Raw genomic sequence first — 19560 nt, 5'->3', positions numbered from 1 at the left:
ATTACACTTGTATAAAATCCCGTAATACAGGCACGGCTGTGACCACAGTGCTAAACAAAACACTCATTCTGCACCCAGGCAATCTCAGTTCTGGAACTCTGAATAAGTTGTACCAGTTGAGTGCATTTGGCTAGTTTCTCTCATTTTGCACAGTGCTAGATGGTTTTACTACTTGCTGTAACTTATTCTGGTTTTGCTGCTTACAGGCGGTAATAGTGCCTTTCCAATAGGATTGAAGCCTCGCTTATAGACTACTGGGAATCTTATTCAGACACCTCTTTTGGCTTCTGAAATTTTGGCAGGCATTGTCCATATACTTCCTAGCACATCCTTGTAACGAGGGCTAGAAACTTGCTTTTTTCTTAAAGACAAAAGGGGGGGGGAGCAGCTAAACTGTGTGGCCAATACTACTTCATGCCCCTTTCTGTCCTCCTGCAGGCTAATGAGAGATGCATAGCCTGGCAACCTCTCAGGGATTGCAAAGATTCATTTTGCCAGCAGAACTGAGGAACCCACCCCCGTGTCTCCACTAGGGTGGCCATTTTTATTCCCTCCCCCCATCCCCAATAGGGTTCCTGTACCAGTAAACAGCTCTGCAACAGACAACAGTTCAACGGTCAAAGGATAGAAATTCAGGGATGTCGATTTTCTGCCTGCCCCAGCAGAGTGCCAAAAAGAGGTCCCAAACCCTCTAATTATAACCCATATCCATGCCTTACTGTACAGCACTAGCCCCTTCCACACTGAGGAGAGCCCCCATGCTGAATTTGTCTGCTAACTGTTAAAGGCATAGGAGCCTGGCCAGAGGAAGGTGGCAACGGTTGTCTCTCTCAACCCCTCTGTATTTAGAAATAGCACTCCAGATCTTAATGCTGTATCCACTTTCAAATGAGGCATTCACACATCGAAGAGGTGTGTAGGAGAGTAGGAAGGGGCTTTGTATAAAAAGCCTTCTAAACGACCGGAACCAGCACACACCCATGCAAGGCGATCCCAGTGTTCATGTCAATTGTTTTGGACTTCACTTTATTAAGTTGACTCTGCAGCAGTGATTAAAGCAAAACCCGCCCCTGTCATAGAAATCCAAACCTGATACACCCACACAGATAAAGAAACAAGCACAACTCCCCACACCACGTGGGCAGCCTCCAGAAACTGCTCCACCTTTGCACCGACACCCAAAGGGGCCAGTGACAGGAAGGGGACAGGGATGGACAATTCCAATGTGAACAGTCAAAGCGGTAGATTGGGAAAGGGCGGGGGGTGGGGGTGGAGATAGGTTGGAGGCACCTAGGGTAAGTGGAGGGGGGGGTTGCTATCATGGCAATATCTTGTGCCAGATGCTTGGCAAAACAAAGTAAAACAAATTATTTGAGAGGGTGAGCTTATTTTAAAAAAGGACCCTGCTTTCATCATGGAGCTTAACAGGCGGGTGGGTGTGGGCATCTTGTAAGGCTGCCTTCTGGTGGCAGTGTTTCCACCAAGGACCAGGGTTAGGAGCTAACTACACCAGTTCCCAAACCTCTGGTAGCAGAAGCGCCCCTGAATGTATGGATCAAAACTGGAGGCGCGAGTCCCTCTCGCATACAAAATGTTTGGCTTTCGGGGTGTGCAAGAGGCAGAACGCCCCAAGAGTGCAAGACTGATGCATGTACCCAACAGACAGCCTCCTCCCCTGAAGGTGGATAATTCTGCTGCATTGAGAGGGATCGAATGATCCGGTGCAGAGAAGCGGCAGAATGACTGGCCTCCAGCAAAAGCCGAGTTGAAGGAGGCAAGGCCGGAGCAGCAACTCGCACAGAGATGCAACAGGCATTCTCCTGCAAGAGCGGATAGCTCTGTTCTTCTCTGCGGGGGAAGGGATTCAGTGATCCAAACACATCCAATGCAAAGATGTGACAGAATTCCTGCAAGGGCTGGTGGGAAGGCAGCAAGCCCACAGCAGTCTATTGCGTAGAAATGCTACAGGCCTGCTCTCAGGGTGGGCATTGCAGGCTCCAGGAACCTTTCTTTGCTTAATTAACATATACGCCTTGGTGCACAGCATGGGAATTGCAGGCCTACCATATTTGGCAAGGTGGATTCGCCCTGGTTTTCCAGCAGTGATGGGGGATGCTCTTGAGCAGGGGTGGCCAACTTGTGGCCCTCCAGATGTTTTGGACAGTATCTCCTATTGGCTCCAGCCAGCATGGGCAATGGTCAGGGATTATGGGAGTTGTGATCCAAACCACCTGCAGGGCCCCAAGATGCCTACTGCAGCATAGAGCATTTAGGACGTGTCCTCCAGAGCTATCCTGTGGGTGGCAATCAGGGCCGGGAAGAACAGTTGCCAAGGGCGGTGTGCAGGTATGGGAACAAAGCGTTCCTTAGAGACAGTCCCTCTAGCCAAGTGACAACACTGTACACAGGAAGCAAGTGGGGGTCCAGTTACTCTTGCCCTTAAGGCAAGGTGCTGGTAGAGTGGAGAACTTCTTTTTCCAAGCAAGGGAAAGCTCCATTAACAGTCCCAAGCCGAGAGAGAGAGAGAGAGAGAGAGAGAGAGAGAGAGAGAGAATATGAATATGAGAATAAGGGGGACTGGGTGGAAGGTGGGTTAACCAAGAGGCTGTCTGTCTCTTGTTCTGCCTGGCCCAGCTCCCGATACAGCAGAAGGGGTTACCCCCTCCTCAGTTCCTCTAGCTTCTCAGCAGCCTTTCTCAGCTCCTGCTCAATTTCTTCCAACTTCTCCAGTTCCTCGACCTAGAAGGAGAGAGGTTGTGACGAGAGGGTGCCATGTTAGTTGGGCTGGCAAATTTTTTTTTAAATTAAAATAATTAAATAATTAATTATTAAATAATTAAATAATAATTATTAAATAAAATAATAATTATTACATAATTAAATATTACATAGTTAAATATTAAATAATTATTAATTATTAAAATTATTGTTTTTTTAATTAAAAAAATATATTTTTTAGGAGGATTGCTGTGGCTCTGAGGTAGAGCCCCTGCTTTGCATGCAGAAGATCCCAGGTTCGATCCCCAGCAGCATCTCCAGGCAGGGATGGAAAAATTCCTGCCTGAAACCCTGGAGAGCTGCTGCCAGTCGGCGTTGGCAATAGCATGCTGGATGGATCAAGGGTCTGGCTCAGCGGAAGGCAGCTTCCTAGGTTCCCAAGTGAGATGTTGATTTCGAAGTGGAGTTATTGCAACAGAGACCCAAAGCACTCAGCATTTGTATGTCAGGGAAAATTGGGCACCCTTTAAGAAGTGATCCTAAGGGTCTTCAAAAACACTCCCTCCCTCATGCCCCCATCCAAACACTGCTGCCCTCTTCCCTCTAGGACAAACTAAATGTTCTTCTCATCACACACAGTGGAGCTATGCATGATTGGTTTCTTTACTGCAGTGTAAGAACGTGCAGCCCCAATTTGGATGGGGTCCATGATGCTCCAGGAGGGGAGTTAAAACGTCCCTACACACACCTCGCGCGGGGACTGGGTCTAAAAAAAAAAAGAGAGAAAGCTTTCACTGCCTCCAATGGTGACATTTTCTTTCTTTTTTTTTTAACCCCCCACTATGCAGCGGAGTAGAATTTCAAAAGAAATATGAGTCAGGGGAAGGTTTACCTCTCACCTCCCAGAGCGCCACAGTCCCAATCCGAATCGGAGCCATGCACACTTACACTGTAGTAAAGAAACCAATCAGGCAGAGCTCCAAAAAGCCTCCATTGACTCCAGTTAGAAGAACATTTAGTTTGGCCCAGACAGAACGGGCACCAGTACAGTGCCTGGATGGGAACATGGGGGCAGGAGTCACATTTAATTTGGCCTTCTGCTTAGCTTTTGAGAGCTGCAGGAGCCTTATCGAGGCAGAACTCGTCTTAACCGAAGCACCTGGCACAGCATGCAAAATGATACAGCAGGGCACTGACCTCATTCTGGCCAGCCTCCCTGCCACCTTCATCCTCTTCATGGCCATGATGTCTGCCCTTCGGGTGGACCGCATCCTTCTGATGTCTCTTCTTAAGGTCCAGCCCAACTGGTTTACGGTGGTGACCATGCCTCATCTCACCTTCTTTCTCCTCTGCCTCCTCTTCCTGCCATGGCTTCCAGCCTCCATGGAGGTGGGCCTGGGAGTTGGAGATCTTTATCCCTTTCTCTTCCTCTTCAAACTGGGCTGTCTCCTCATCACTGGCCTTCTCGGCCACTCGCTTGGCCAGTTCAGACTTCTTTTTCTTCTTCTCTTCTTCTTCCTCCTCCTCCTCTTCCTCCCAGGCCTCATGGCGGTGGCCTTCATTGTCTCCTCTGTGGTGGTACTTTTTTGGCTCCTCTTCAGAGCGGTCATCTTCCTTTTCCTCCTCCAGTCCAAAGTGCCTCTTGACCAATCCATTCCTTTTCCTTCCATCCTGATTTCCACGAAGCATCACCTCCCTGATCTTTGGCTCTCCAGGACCTCTCTTCTTGGCGTGGCCAAAATATTCCTTAGAAGACCAGGTCTCTGAGGAGCTCCTCTTCTTCTTCCTCACTTCCTCCTCCTCCCCCTCCTCCATCACCTCCTTGACCTGCTTCTCCAAAGCCTCATGGTCCCCCTCTCTTTGGGAGACCTTCTCTTCCTTCAGCTTCTCTTCAGTCTTCTCTGTCTTCTCATACTCCCTGAGCTCCTGCTCCTCCCCCTTCCTTTCCCCATTTTGCTCCCACATTTCCTCAGAGGCTGTTTCTCTCTGTTGGGTGGGCTCATCATCCCTCTTCTTCACTTCTTCCTGCTCCTCATCTTCTCCTTCCCAAGCAGCATGGCTACCTTCATGTCCCAGACGATGCTTTGCATTTTCTGGGGAATGGATACAAGAAATGGACAGAAGGCAGCAAATTATAGGTTGGTAGAGCTTTTATGTGTGTGTGTGGGGAGAAAAATATTCTACCTCTCTGCCTTTCTTGCAGACATTGTCCCCAGTCCTGCTGCTGCTTTGCTACCATTTCTCCCCTGTATTAGGACCTTTTTCACTACATGATCCCAGGGTGGTCTGGCAACACCATGTATGTAGGGACCCACAGTGTTGGTGATACCTGGGGTGGGAGGTAGGGAGCAAGACACTGCAGCCTGAGCTTCCCACTCCTGGCCTCTTGGCAACCATGGTTGCAGTTGCCATCTTTATTTGCAGACAAGCTGGAGAGGGTTCATGAAGATGATCCGGGGACTGGAAACAAAGCCCTATGAGGAGAGACTGAAAGAACTGGGCATGTTCAGCCTTGAGAAGAGAAGACTGAGGGGAGATAGGATAGCGCTCTTTGAGTACCTGAAAGGTTGTCATAGAGAGGACGTCCAGGATCTCTTCCCGATCATCCCAGAGTGCAGGACACGGAATCATGGGCTCAAGTGACAGGAAGCCAGATTCCGGCTGAACATCAGGACAAACTTCCTGAGTGTCAGAGCAATATGACAATGGGACCCATGACCTAGGGAGGTGGTGGGCTCTCCCGCACTGCAGGCATTCAAGACGAGGCTGGACAGCAATCTGTCAGGGATGCTCTGACTTGGATTCCTGCACTGAGCAGGGGGTTGGACTCGATGGCCTTGTAGGCCCCTTCCAACCCTACTATTCTGTGATTCTGTGATTTTCCCAAAATGCAACATGCCCAAAGTTCCAGTTCATGGTGCATGGGGGCGGGGGTGGGGGCAGGCTGCTACTGTGAAAACATGGCAGTTTTTAACCTACCACGTGCTGGAACTGGAAAATAAAGATGCCAGCTACAGCTGCCAAGGGCTGCACCCAACAAAATGCTTAAGTAGGCCCTGGAGCTGGCCCTGATCCCAGCTCTAGGAAAGAGCTGATTTCCAGACTCCAAAGGACATTTCCATCACTGCAAGGAAGACGGCTGAAGCAGGCCAGCCCTTTTACCTTGGTGTGCGAGTTCCTCCAACTCCGTCAGGAGGTGCTGGTGATGAAGCATGGAGAGGACTCTCTCATCTGAAACAGACACAGTGTTAGCATCCCGGAGGCCATCACAGTGGGTGTAATGAATGCATCCATGCAAATGCACCGCCCATGGCACGTGGGTTGGATCCAGGTTTAGTAGACCCCCTGAAATGAATGGGACTTAGTTTAGCCATGGCTAAACTAACTCAAGTCCCGTTGATTCCGATGGGGCTACTGGAAGTATGACGAAGTCCAGATTGAACCCAGGCGGGAAGCCAAGTGCAAGGTATACTTTCAAGGGTAAGTGGAGCTCATGGCAATGTCTTGATGGTGGAATTAAGGGCTGTTGTCCTGAGGGAACTGATCGTGTCAACAGGCCCTCACAAAGTGTTCAGTTCCCTGTGGCAATTACCACGCAGACAGGAATAGCTCCCTCTTCCCCCTGCCCAGAAGCTGTGGTGGCACACCGCTCTGCCAGTGGCAGTTGTTGGACAGCACAGAGGCAAGAGCATCACGCCTCCTTCCGAGGGCGGCCACACGGCCACAACGCCCAGGGTGCTCTGGTGGTGCTTGCTAGACAGGAACAACACAGACTCTGGCTCCCTCCGGTGATGGTTGCTAGAAAGCACAGCACAGCCATGTCTCTTCTTCCTGCGAGGCAACACAGAGCGTGTGGCCCTTTGTCTCCCTCTGGTAGTGGCTAACAAGCCACAAAACCCGCAGTGCTCTGTCCCCTGGGGGTAGTTGCCAGGCAGCAGAGATTGTGGTACCTCCCTTTAGTGGCGGTTCCTTGGCAGCAGAGGCTCAGGCAGCGGCACGCTACTGCCAGGCCTCAAACTGTGCACAGCAGTGGTTGCTAATGCTAAGCTGCTAAGGGCGCAATCCTATGGATGTTCAGACAGAAAAAAGGCCTACAACTCCCAGTGTGCCCCTTTTTTCTGTCTAAACATACACAGGATTGCACCTTAAGAGGTTGTGGCACTCCCTTCAAAACTTTCTCTCATGATCACAGAGGGACCTGGAAGGTAGTCTAGTCCATCCCCCTGCTGATAGAGGAAAGCCACAACTGCATCGTCTCTGATAGGCAGCCATCTAGCTTCTGAATAAAAACCTCGAATGAAGACTGCAACCCAGGGTCATCAAATAAAGCTGAGTGGTGGGAGATTCAAGGCAGACAAAAAGGGCTTCTTCACACAGCACATACTTAAAATGATGGAATTCACTACCACAAGAGGGAGTGGTGGCCATCACTTGAGACGGCTTTCAAAGGAGATTAGACAAAATCATGGAGGAGAAGGCTATCAATGGCTACTAGTCCTGATGGCAACGTATCACCTCCAGTATCCAAGGCAACATTCCTCTGTATACCAGCGGCTGGGGAACATAGGCAGGAGGGTGCCGTTGCACTCATGTCCTGCTTGTGGGTATCCTGTGGGCAGCTGGTTGGCCAGTGTGTGAACAGAATGCTGGACTAGATGGACCCTTGGCCTGATCCAGCAGGGCTTAGGTTCCAAATAACATACATACATTTATTTATTTAATAGATTTATATACTGCTGAACATATTTAAAAATATCTCGAAGCCATTATTTTGAAGATATAATCCAGGGGTGGCTCCAGATGTTTTAGTCTATAACTCTCACCATCCCTCGCTGTTGGCTATGCTGGCTAGAGCTGATGAAAGTTGTGGGCCAAAACATCTGGACGTGAGCACGCACATGCACATGTAATCTGTGCATATAATCTCTTTCTCTCTCCAGCTTGGCTTGGGACTGTTAATGGAGCTTTCCCTTGCTTGAAAAAAAAGGTCTCCACCCTACCAGCACCTTGCCTTAAGGGCAAGCGTAACTGGACTCCCACTTGCTTCCTGTGTACAGTGTTGTCACTTGGCTAGAGGGACTGTCTCTAAGGAACGCTCTGTTCCCATACCTGCACACCGCCCTTGGCAACTGTTCTTCCCGGCCCTAATTGCCACCCGCAGGATAGCTCTGGAGGACATGTCCTAAGTGCTCTATGCTGCGGTAGGCAACCTAGGGCCCTCCAGATGGTTTGGACTACAATTCCCATAATTCCTGACTACTGCCCATGCTGGCTGGATCCAATGCGAGATATTGTCCAAAACGTCTGAAGGTCACTGAGTTCCCTGCCTTACCCTGCTCTGTGCAGTAGTCTTGCTGGATACTTGCCTGGGGTCTTTAGAGGAAGGTCATGGATAATGTTATAACACTGCGCTCCTAGGCTCCCTCAAGAGCAGGAGTGGGCAATTTGTAGGCCTAAACATCTGGAGGGCCACAACTCCCATCATCCCTCACCACTGACCATGCTGGCAAGGGCTGACGGGAGTTGTAGGCCAAAACATCTGGAGGGCCACAAGCTGCCCACCCCAGTATAAACAAATCCAGGGCCTATTAACCCAAGAGAGCTGAGCATGCAAGCAGAGCCTGACGTGGCCACCTGGGCCTCACTCGGAAACGGTCAAAGCTTTGAGGCACTGCAGCTGCTGCAGCTTCCGCTCTTGCACACCGCCGGTTTCAATCCACCCTCCGGTCCTCCTTGATTTCCACAGTAGGTGAGAGAGGGGAGGGTGAATTGGGCCCCGGAGGGGCAGCAGCCGCATCCTCTCTTGGGGCTTTTGCAGGGCTGTGCTCCCTCTTCTCCAGATTAGGACGGGGCTCTTGTAGACCCTGTTGCTCCTGTGGCAATTGTCATACGAACAGGAGCAGCTCTGTGCTGGCTTGTGTCAGAGGAGGGCTGTGCAAAGAATTTGTTAGGGTGGACACTGAGCCCATAGAATCCCAGAGTAGTTCTGATTCTGAGGAAGAGCAGTCGCTCCTGGGAGAGGAGCGTGCTCCACTTCCTTAGAGCCCACAGCTGGTGGAGATTCCTCCTACCAGCATTCCTAGACTTGAAAGTAGTCCAGGGAGTGACCAAGCAGAGATAGCAGACTTAGTAGATGCGCGACGCAGACGCAGAGAGCGGCGCCAGATGGAGGGCACGGAAAGGAGGCGAAGTGCCAGGTTGGCGCGCAAACAAGGGCTGCGCCCAGAGGCTCCAAGAGAAAAGGGGAGGGACTCTCCCTAGTCCTTAAGTTCAGGGGTCTGCCAGTAATTCTTTTTCAAACGGGGACCAACTGTTTCAACTTAGGGCATAGGTACTGTGCTGCTCAGATCTAGTTACTACCTGTAAAGTTGTTAAGTTGTAAAAGAAGAATAAAGCTTTCAAAGGAATCCCTTTGTCTGTGTCTGGACTTGGCTATTGGATTAGACTGAGAGAGGCCTCCAAGGAGCCCTTGACAGAATTTGGGTCATTACAAGGGTGCACAGATTTTGTTAAATCCATTCCACCTCTGTTTCATGGATTGTCAGGCATTGTTTGTTCCATTGTTTGCTCACTGAGGGAATCAGATTTTTAAAATGGATATACAAGAATTTTGTTCCACATGCGCAAGTGTGCATTAGCATAAATGTGCACTTGCCTTCATGTGCATTAGCACAAGTGTGAATTTGCACAAATCCCCCCCAAATGTAAAAAACCAGTCCGCAAATCTGAGGAATCCACCCAATTTGGGAAAAGATGGTCTGCAGCAGAATCCACAAGTCAGATTTATAGAAATCCGGACTACTTTGAATCAGTCGCAGATTTCTCCAGCACCCCTAGTCATTCCACACAGCTTCCCAAAGCAGATTTGCCATGTGAATCATCACCACTTACCCTCCCTAAGTATCTTCATGCATTCACTGGATGCTGGGATTGGACTGGGTCTGGAGAGGGTGTCCGCTAGGATTTCAGTGATGCACTTAGTAACCTGGCCAAAAAAAACAGACGAGGTGTGTGTGTGTGTGTGTGTGTGTGTGTAGTCCCTTGTCAGATCTGGGGATTGTTTTAGATTGCTAGCTTCATTCTCTCTCTTTCCCCCCTAAATCTGGAAACAGAATGGAAGGCCACCCATCTCTCCTCAAGCAGCCATCTTTCTATCTAAGGCTTCTCTGCCTTTAACTGCTCTGTGGCAGACAGCAGTTCAACAGTCGAAGCATAGAGAGACACATCTGCGGGGAAAGCTTTGCCTCTTGAAGTCCTGCCTGTCCCAGCAGCCCTGCCAGAAAGAGGTGGCAAGTTTAGTTTCCCCCAAACCCTCTTTCATGTAATACACACCCATGCTTTTCTCTACCCCACTTCCCTTACTAAGACTGACATGTAGAGTCGTTCCACTGGGCCCATCCACACTTATGTAGATTCCACATTTCTCTTCACAGGCATGCAGGGGTCCTCTTTCCAGGTGTCATAAAATATTTGTCACTTTAAAACTGGGGTATAATCAATTCCTGCCTCCTAATCACCCCTTCTTTAACCTACTAGATCAGCCCTTCCCAAACCTGGTGCCCTCTCCAGAAGTATTGGACTACAACTCCCATAATTCCACAGCTAGCTCAGGGGACCAGATGCAAAGCACAAGGGGATCTGGGAGCTCAACACATCTGGAGGATACCAGGTCGAGGAAGGCTGCACTGGATCTTCACAACATGGCATTCCTTCCTCAAATATTCCAGTGTAGCTTCCTTGTCTATTTCAGTCTAACTATGATACATGACACACCCACTTCACACAGCTTTCTCTCCTGTTTTCCCATTCTTACCTTCTCATCTTCCTCCGACAGCTGATTGGCCAACGGGAGTGCAAGGGCTGAAAAAGGAGAGATGATCTGTTTTTGATTCTGTCAAATATTCACAGATAGCTAGATCTCTGTAGCGTAGAGGAAAGATCAGTTAGCTTGCACTTGCAACCACTCTGAGGTCGGTATTTGCCTCAGTTTCCCATCTGTAAAATGAAGAGGAGACAGGTACCGACTTGCTCAAAGCCACGCATCTATAAGAGATGGGACTCTTGAACCCGGGGCTCCTCAGATCAAGTGCGGTGACCAGGTACAAAGGAGGACAGCACTCTTGTTCCATTAAGGTGTGCAGGAGGCAATTTCAGCAGTGGTAACTTTTTCCCCTCTTCTGCATGCCAAGCTGCACTTGTGAAAATTCTCCATGCTGTACAACAGCCCTGCTTTGCATCTAGTCCACTGAGGTGTTATGTAAACATCCCTCTGGTTCTTTGCAAGGGAGACCCAACAGCTCTTGATCACTCCAATTAGCTCCTGTTAAGACGTTTTATGCCTATAGTACCGTAAATGTACATAACATTTTACGGAACAATGTAAGCATAGAGGCAAGCAGGTCTCTGCCCCCAGGAGTTTGCAATCCTTTTGTATTCTCTCATGCACTGAGCGAGCCAGACAATGACAGTGAGAGGCTTACAATATATTACCTGTCCAGGTGTCCTTGCCTGTTCTCTCCCCCTTAATCCTACCAGAGCTGGCCTATTAAAATTAAAATTGCAGAAGGGACAGCTGTTCAGAGAGACTTCAAAAGGACATGTATTGTGCCCAGGAGGCACAGAGCATTGTTGATCCTGGTACAACATGTTCCTAATTGCCTTGCAAAGAAAGACTCTAATGCTGTTCTGTAGCTGCCAAGGACTGGGAACAGCATTTATAGATCTGCAAAGTTGGGAGCGCCTTCTTGCTCGGGAAGGAACATGTCCTTGACAGCAATTCTGTCGTTAGACCTGCTAGAAGACAAGATTGGCAGCTTTTCTGGATTCTTTTCTTTTGGGCCCTCACTCCTGTGCCTTTTAACAGTGACCACAATGCAGAAATGTAGCAGGTCAAATTTTTCCCATCAGTTCATCTCCATATCAAGAAATAGAATCATAGATATTGTTTTACCTCCTTCATTCTGGTATGCCAGGTTGCTGTTAAACACAGGGAAATGTTAGCATTTTGTAGGTGAAGCATAGCTGCAGTGGTGGTGGGGAGGGGGAGAAATGGCAATTTTACTGGAAATCAATGTCCTATCAGCCCAGCTTTCCCCAGCCCGGTCAGGGATGATGGAGCTTGTAGTTCAACAACATCTGGAGGGCTACAGATTCCCCACCCCTGGTGTGAAGAGAGGATTTAAGGCTATCTTAAGGGGTGTGATGAAATGTAAAGGAAGAAAATCTTCCAGGGCCAAAACTGGCAGAGGAGGCTAGCACCTGCAGGAAATATTCTGGGCCCCTTCTCTGAATCTATGCCTTTTATTTAAAGAAAGGCTCAGCCTTCCCCAATCTAGCACCCTCCAGAGGTGTCAGAGTATAACTCCCATAATCCCCAGCCAGCACATCTGGAGGGGGCAGGGTTGGGGAAGCCAGTTTTGTGAGCTAGTTTTAAAGTGTGCCTCATCATTACCCCGGCAAATAGATTTTGGAAGAACACTGTTACTTGTAAAGTAAACTTCAGCCAAGGATGAATTGGTCCCACAGTGCAGGTTGAGGATTAATGTGTGAGGGCAGGGTGTGTCTGGACCCAAGAAGAGGGAAGATTATGGTTTTAAACAGACTCCAGGAGATGCTCTAGACATCCTCTGCCCACCTGCAACAGGCTGGAGAGAGAAAGAGAGAGAGTCTAATGGCTTAGGGAGATAGACTAGTGCCAAGTTGTTCAGGTGAGCTGATCCTTCATCTTGCATAAGACGATTACATAATGCTGGATGCAGCACAACAACAACAGAGAACAAGGAGAGAGTGGCAGCCGTGTAGCGGAGGACTGCTCAGTCAAACACAAGCCACCCCCTTCTCTCACCTCCCTACAAAATATTAGAATTATTATCCTTAACTCGGCTGTGACGGTGCATCGTTTGAGATGGGGCTGGAATCGGTTCCCATTTCCTTACACAGTTCACAGCTGCAGACCCAGCCTGGCTGAGAAATGGGGAGCCAACCAGCTCTGTACCCCAAAATCACCTTTGGAGCCCCCCAAATCATTCACCCAGGATGCCAGGAGGCGACAGGAACAGATGAACCTGCCTGATACCAAATCACATCACCGGTCCATCAGTAGCTCCGCAGCTCTTCAGAACCGCCCCCCTCCCCCCGGCCCTGCTCCCTGCGATCTTTTCCGAACTGGAGGTATGACACCGGAACTTTCGGCACGCAAAGCATGTGCTCCGCTGCTGAAATTGTCCCCTACAGGCAGCCGTACGCCGACGCTGGTCCAGCGGCTCCTATGTTCACAACACCCTCTCCAGCAAGGCGGCCTTGGTAACAAAATACAAAGTAAGGAACGGGGATTTTGACAGCCCCGCCGCAGCCCCAGAACAGCCTCTGGATCGCCCCAGTGGATGCATGCAGGCTCCCGAGAGACTGCTCCCATCTGCTTTGTCTGACTTGGCATGAGCCACAGGCTGGATAGAGCAATCCTGCCCCTGCCGAAAGGGGCCTCCCGAGCCGCACAGGCTTTGACCTGGGACCAGGCAGAAGACTGGATCCCATGATCTGCCTCCAAGCTTTTGTGGATGTTCCCGGCCCTTCCAAAGGAGTTGCGTGCGCAGGAGGCAGGACAGAGTCATTTCCTTTGGCCTAGTTAAAGTTCCCAAACTGGTACAAGTCCTCCTGGGTAAAAGCAGGATGTCTGAGACACCTGCAAAGGGTGGGTGGGGGGCCTGAGTACCAGACAGCAACACCCCCGGGGACATGGAGAGGGTTTATGCTTCTGCTGGCACCGCTGCCTGTGCTAGCCAGCCTCACTCCCTGCCACGATGGCGTATGAACTGAGCAGGGCCAAAAAGAGTGGGAGGGAGGGGGAGGGAGGGAGGGGGAGCCAGGCGCCCCTGCTTTTAACACACAGCCCCCACCTGACTGTTATCCCTCCTCAATCCACAAACTGATGCAGGCTGAGGAAAAGGGCACAGCTCAGGGCAGTGGGGGCGGGTGGCTCTGATGTCCGTGGGGTAGTGAATCTGCTCTGGGTTTCTGTCAGAACCAGTCAGAACTCCAAAGCAGCTCTCCAAGGTGCTTCTGACTGGTTCTGACGGAAACCCAGAGTGGATTCACCACCCTACTGACACTGGAGCCACCAGCCTCCACTGCTCACAACCGAATCTTTATCCTTGCAAAAATGTCTTGTATTTTTGCATGATCTTGCATGCAAAGCACCTTAGCATAGCCCCCTTTGGGTTCTGACTGAAACCTGGAGGGGATTCACCACCCCACTGCCATCAGAGTCACCAGTCCTCACTGGCTTAGGAGCAGAGCCCCTGCTTTGCATGGTAGAAACTCCAGGTTCCAGCCCTGGGATCCCCAGCCAAAGAATTGCAGGGAGCAGGGCAGGCCTGGGAGAGCCACCAGCAGTCCATGGACTACAATGCCCATCATCCCTGATGGTGCTGGCTGGGGGCTGATGGGAGTTGCAGTCCCAAACATCTAGAGGGTGCCAGGCTTCCTACCCCTGATGTAAACAATACTGGCTAGATGGGACAATGGTCTAAGGCAGTTTGTTGTGCTCCTGGGCCTGGGCCTGGGCCTTGGGAAAGAGCACCCAGAAGGAAGGCAAAGCTTTCAACCAGAGGTGTTGAACCTCTTTCAGCCTTTCAACCTTTTGCTGTGTGGAAAAAACTGCAGAAAAGCTGGGAAACCACCATATGACTGGTGGTTAGGGGAAAGGGGAAGTAGGATCTGCCATCTGGGAAAGTCCAGAGGACCAGATTGGAACCCCAGGCAGGCCGAATTTGGCCCACAGGCCTGAAGTTCTACACCCTTGCTTCAAACATTGAGATTCCACTAGAGCTCTTGATCTCCAGATGTTTCCAGGCTTCACATAGCGTTAACCTTCCCCAGTGCTGTGGGGGATGGGGATGAGAAAGAGGGGTGGGTGGAAGAAGCCAGTTTCAAAGAGGTTTGAGAAAACATTGTGTTAAGCTTAACAAGATCAGCCTCGGATGGCCTTCTCTCTGTCCCATCAGCCAGGACAGCTAGACTGGTGAGGACAAGGGAGAGGGCCTTCTCTGTGGTGGCCCCCACTCTGTGGAACTCCCTCCCTAGGGAACTCCGCCATGCCCCCTCTTTAATGAGCTTCCGCCACACCTTAAAAATGTGGTTGTTCAGGCAGGCATTTGGGGTGGGTTAGGGTATTTTTAGAAATATGATGTTTTTAATGTAGAATTTTATTGTTTTAAACTGTTTCTATAATTGTACATCGCCCAGAGTGGCTGGGTGACCAGCCAGATGGGCAAATAAATAAATAAATAAATAAACAAACAAACAAATGGGAATCTTGAGAACAGTGGGATTTTGTTTAGTCTGGGAAACCTGAGGCTGAACAGACTGACTTGCACAAATCTAGACTGCAATGTGTTGCCCCAGGCAGAGGGCAGGCCCTCTGCAGGCAAAGAGCTGCACAGCAAGGGGCTCCGGATGGCTCCAGGGAGCCAAGCCAAGCCCTACGCAGCAAAGAAAGGCAAAGAGAGATCCCAGGGCCCCTGCAGATCAGGTGCAGGGGGTGGGGTGGGGGATTCCTGCTTGACTCCACACGTGCCCAGCCTGGGAGAAAGCTCCCCCAATATCCAGTTCTCTCAGAGGGAGCCTTCTTGAGAAACTCCCCTCCAGCATCTCTAGCAGCGGCAGTTGCTAACACCCCAGAGGAAGAAAGCATGGTCCAAAATGTTCTTACAGCCAGCCAAGGGTGCGGGGGCAGCGGGGCGGGAACGGGCTTCCCAGCCTCAATGGACCATCACAGCAGCAACAAAAAATCCTTTAGAAAATGCACATTATTATTTCTATAACGCCATCGACGTATATGGACAAAAGAGAAACCAAAGTTGTATTTTCTGTTTAGTAGAACCAGTATAATGATATGCTATACTGTACCTGGTAAGTATTTTGATTCATATTATTATCAGTGTAGTTATTGTTAATGTCAACCACTTCATATGATATCTCCAAGCAGTTTACATACATATTTTTAAAACACCATTAAAACACATATATAATACCATGTAATGTTAAAAAATTGGCGGTCTTGTGTTTTTTCTTTGCATATTTCCTAAGACTAAGCACACACACACCAGTGGAGGCTGGTGGCTCCGATGTCCGTGGGACGGTAAATCCGCTCCGGGTTTCAGTCAGAACTCTAAAGGAGCTCTCCAAGGTGCCTCAACTAGGGGAAATCCCCCATCATCATAAGCTCTCTTTCCCCCCTCTTTCCTTGAGGGCAGAATCATGCCTGGAAAAATCTAGCACAAAGTAAACAGTCTTGAGAACTTGGATTGAATTCCAGTCCTCTAAGGATTTCAGGACCTTGGACAGCAATTCCTCAGTGAAGCACCTTGGAGAGCTCCTTTAGAGTTCTGACTGAAACCCGGAGCGGATTCACCGCCCCACGGACATCGGAGCCACCAGCCTCTACACACACACGATGTAACCAGCTTTGGATGATTACCAACTGCTTCTAGAACACTTTCCCTTGAAATCCTGTTTTGTTGGATTCTGATGCCCGAGAAACTTTATGGCTGAACTGGGATGTGAATCTAGATATCTGTAGGATAGATGGATACACACAACTCTGCCCAGTGCACCACACTGCCACCCCCCTCCCCCAATCAAGCTTTTTGGCCAGGATCCACAGCGGAATGCAGCTAGTCCTGCGTGTCCATGGGGTCTTTAAACTTCTGGGTATCAACCAGAAACCCTTCCCGCCACATGGGAATCTGTTTCAGTAACTGGAGGCGGGGGTTGGAAGTAGCTTGTGATGTGGCATAGAGATTAGCTGTTCAAATGTGGGGTGGGGAAACCTGCTGTGTAATTGTTAAGTTTTGGGCTCAGTTTGCTCTTTGGATCCAGGCCTCTGTTAACTGGAGCGAAAGGACAAATCCGAGGAATTGCTGTCCAAGGTCCTGAAATCCTTAGAGGACTGGAATTCAATCAAAGTTCTCTCAAGACCGTTTTACTTTGTGCTGCATTTTTCCAGGCACGATTCTGCCCTCAAGGAAAGAGGGGGGAAAGAGAGCTTATGATAATGAGAGGTTTTCCCCTAGTTGAGGGGGGAAACTAATATAAACACCAGCTTGTTACTGTTATATTCCAGATGGCATTTAAAAGGCACAGATCTGAAAAGGAGCCATCAAACAGAAGAAACAAAGAGATAGACTGGAAAAAGGGAAAGAAGGTAGAAAATATGAGGATTGTGGGCAGGCAGGAGGAGAGAAAGAATCAAGTTCGTAATGGGGAAAGATTACAGAACATTAAAAACAAACAAATAGAGATGGTCATAAACAGTGTGTGTGAAAAAGTCAACTTGGAATTATTTCTGTCCTTCTGTTTCTTCCGGTTGTAAGAAACGATGCAGTACAGATTTCCCCAACCTGGTGCCCTCTGGAGGTGTTGGACTACAACTCCCACCACCCGTGATGGCTGGAGATTATTGGTGTCCATCACCTCTGGAGGGCACCAAGTTGGGGAAGGCTGATGTATTATATACTGCGCTGTATCTAAGCACTTACACCGAGCAATCACATGTCACAGCAGATGCTGAGTTTTTCCCACCAAGAACAAACAACACTACAGCTCTCAAAAGGAATTTGGACCCCAAAGAGATTAGCATCAGTTCTGGCAAGCATCTCATCTGTTCCGGGTTCTGCAAGGAGACCAGGAGGTTTCTTTGGGCACAGCAGGAGAGGGATAATCTTTCTTGACCAACATTAACATGGGGACAAGATCTAGATTCAATACCCAAAGCAAGGAGAAAACCAGAGATGAGCAAGCACCCAAGTTAATTTCTACATGGAAAACCAAAGAGGAGGAGGAGTGTGTGCGAGGTGCTTGTGTGTTATGAAAAGATTGCCTAGGAATAAACCACCACCAGAAAAGAAGAAGAAAAAGTGGAAACTTCGGAGGATCAAACTGCAGAGGGAATCTCTTCTCTTAAAAGATTTTGATGCTGAAGGTTGGGCTGGGGGCATACGAAAATCACGCTTCCTTTACTTTTCTAACTATAAAGAGGTTTCTGTTCCTTCCTACTTTCCCAAATACTTTTGATCCGCTGCAGACTTACCTTGGCAGAGGAAGAGCAGCAGGAATGAGACTCCATCTGAAAGCATTGCTGGGATCCTAAAGAGACCGCAGTTTTTCTGCTGTCTATTTTTAAGAGAGAAAAGGGAGAAGGGGATGAAAGCAGAGACGTATGGAAGAGCTGGAAGCAGCCAGAGACGAGAAGGAGCAGAAGAACAGGAGGAGGAGGAGGAGGTACAGCTGGTGAATGTCCTTGGATGCAAAGGGGTGAAGGATTTCTTTGTGTGTGAGCGAAGCTGAACGGAGGTGCATCTGAGACAGTCAAGGGGGGGGGGTGGATTTTAAATAGGAGGCAGGCTGGGAAGGAAGTGATGTCACCTGCTCCCAACAGAAGATTCGGGGTGGGGGGTGGAATTGTTTCCTTACCTTCGTGCCCTGGAGAAGCTCCAAAAAAATGTCCCAGCAGCTACAGAAATACTTGGACACGATTTATCCTTGCCTCAAAATCATTTTGTGTGGTCTTGCCTGCGGTATCTCCAGCTAGAGAGGATTTTTTTTTAAAAAAGTAAAGGAAGTCAGAATAATTCAGTGCTTTCTTATGTGCAGCTAAAAATACAACCCTGCAGCTAAAAAGGAAGCAAGGGAGGACGAGGAAGATTTTAAAGGCAGGAGTGGATTGCAATTCTCCAGAAAGCTTCATTTACACACCCCACCCCACTCCAAGAAATATCTAGCAAAGAACTAAGTATCGATATCAAAAACCTTGACTAATGGAATAAAGGATGCAAATTAAAACAGAATCTGGAAGGACGTGGCTGACAGACCCTATGCAGGTTTACTTGGAACTAAGTTGAACTCGGCTCAGTTTTTATTTATTTACCCCTGAGTAAGTGTGTGCAGAATCGCTGCTTACTGCTGCAATTCATTCAGCCACCACTCATCTGGAAGTAGGAGCCCATTAAACTCAAGGGGACTGACTTCTGAATAAAACTGTGTAGCATCAGGCTGCAGAGCTGAACCCATGCATATGAAAGGATTTGAATTCAGTGGGACTTAAAGGTGCTTAACTTCATGCAAGTGAGCTTTTAAAAAACATACACACAACCAAGACAAGCAAACTGGAGTGACTTTGTTACAGAATTTTTTCCTTGCAGGTTTTCGTTTCTTTCTCTCTTACGCTCTCTCTGCATCAGAGGATAACATATTGGGCAAGTTATGAACAGGAAGGATGCAATAGCAGGGGCGGTGGGGTGGGTGGAGAGATTAGGCATCAAAGAAGAGACAAACCTCCCTCCAACCTGGCACCTTCCAGATGTGTTGGACTACAGCTCCCATCATCCCCAGCCAGCCGTGACTTGTAGTCTCTGACACATCTGGAGGGCACCAGGTTGGGGTAGGCTGGTCTGGAGCCTGGGCTGCATCAAAGAGCTCCCACCTTTGAATCACAAGATACTCTCTCAACCTCAGATGACCCCCTCATTTCAGAGGAATTTGGGCACCTCAGAGGACCCCTCAACCTCAGAAGACCCTTAGTTGAGAGGAATTTGGACACTTGCCATGTCTTGAATTTGGTGAGTGTCCAAATTCCTCCTACTTCAGCAACATTGAGGACTAGAATCTTGTTATGTTTACAAGTGCCTTCCAGTGCAGCAGTGCCTTCAAATTCCTCCCCAAAGCCTACCTGATTGGCCTCTAACACTTACTCCCTGACAAGTCACTGCCTGCCTTGATCCTAGGTGTCGTCACCAATCTCTCCAGATGTGTAGGACTGCAACTCCCAGGATGCTGGGAGTTGCG

At 49.1% G+C, this 19560-nt stretch overlaps 1 protein-coding gene across 3 annotated transcripts; it reads right to left on the bottom strand.

Annotated features, from left to right (window-relative positions):
* Positions 1-1001: 1001 nt before the first annotated feature.
* On the bottom strand, positions 1002-18706 carry CCER2 (coiled-coil glutamate rich protein 2). Of its 3 annotated transcripts, XM_084814858.1 has the most exons (7): positions 18190-18706; positions 17807-17889; positions 10532-10578; positions 9610-9703; positions 5881-5949; positions 3916-4811; positions 1002-2739 (listed from the first exon to the last, which is right to left on the bottom strand). In XM_084814858.1, exons 2-7 carry the CDS (start codon positions 17850-17852, stop codon positions 2656-2658), a joined length of 1236 nt encoding a protein of 411 aa, XP_084670984.1. In that variant the 5' UTR covers positions 17853-17889; positions 18190-18706; the 3' UTR covers positions 1002-2655. The 3 variants fall into 3 exon arrangements, with proteins under 3 accessions (XP_084670984.1, XP_084670987.1, XP_084670985.1); XM_084814861.1 differs by lacking the exon at positions 17807-17889 and having other exon boundaries at positions 18190-18507; XM_084814859.1 differs by lacking the exon at positions 18190-18706 and having other exon boundaries at positions 17807-18071.
* Positions 18707-19560: the final 854 nt, after the last annotated feature.

This window comes from Heloderma suspectum, chromosome 10 (genome assembly GCF_057233095.1).
Source record: "Heloderma suspectum isolate Gila_16-S chromosome 10, 16-S_ref, whole genome shotgun sequence".
Classification (NCBI taxonomy): Eukaryota; Metazoa; Chordata; class Lepidosauria; order Squamata; family Helodermatidae; genus Heloderma; species Heloderma suspectum.
This window is presented reverse-complemented; position numbering and strand designations above follow the sequence as displayed.

Excerpts from the sequence above, each read along its gene's own strand:
- CCER2 (XM_084814858.1), bottom strand. The coding sequence starts at position 17,852 with ATGCTTTCAGATGGAGTCTCATTCCTGCTGCTCTTCCTCTGCCAAG. Across the intron at positions 9,704-10,531 it reads TGTCGGAGGAAGATGAGAAG|GTTACTAAGTGCATCACTGA; the intron begins GTAAGAATGGGA and ends TTTTTTGGCCAG. Across the intron at positions 5,950-9,609 it reads CATGAAGATACTTAGGGAGG|ATGAGAGAGTCCTCTCCATG; the intron begins GTAAGTGGTGAT and ends TGTCTGTTTCAG.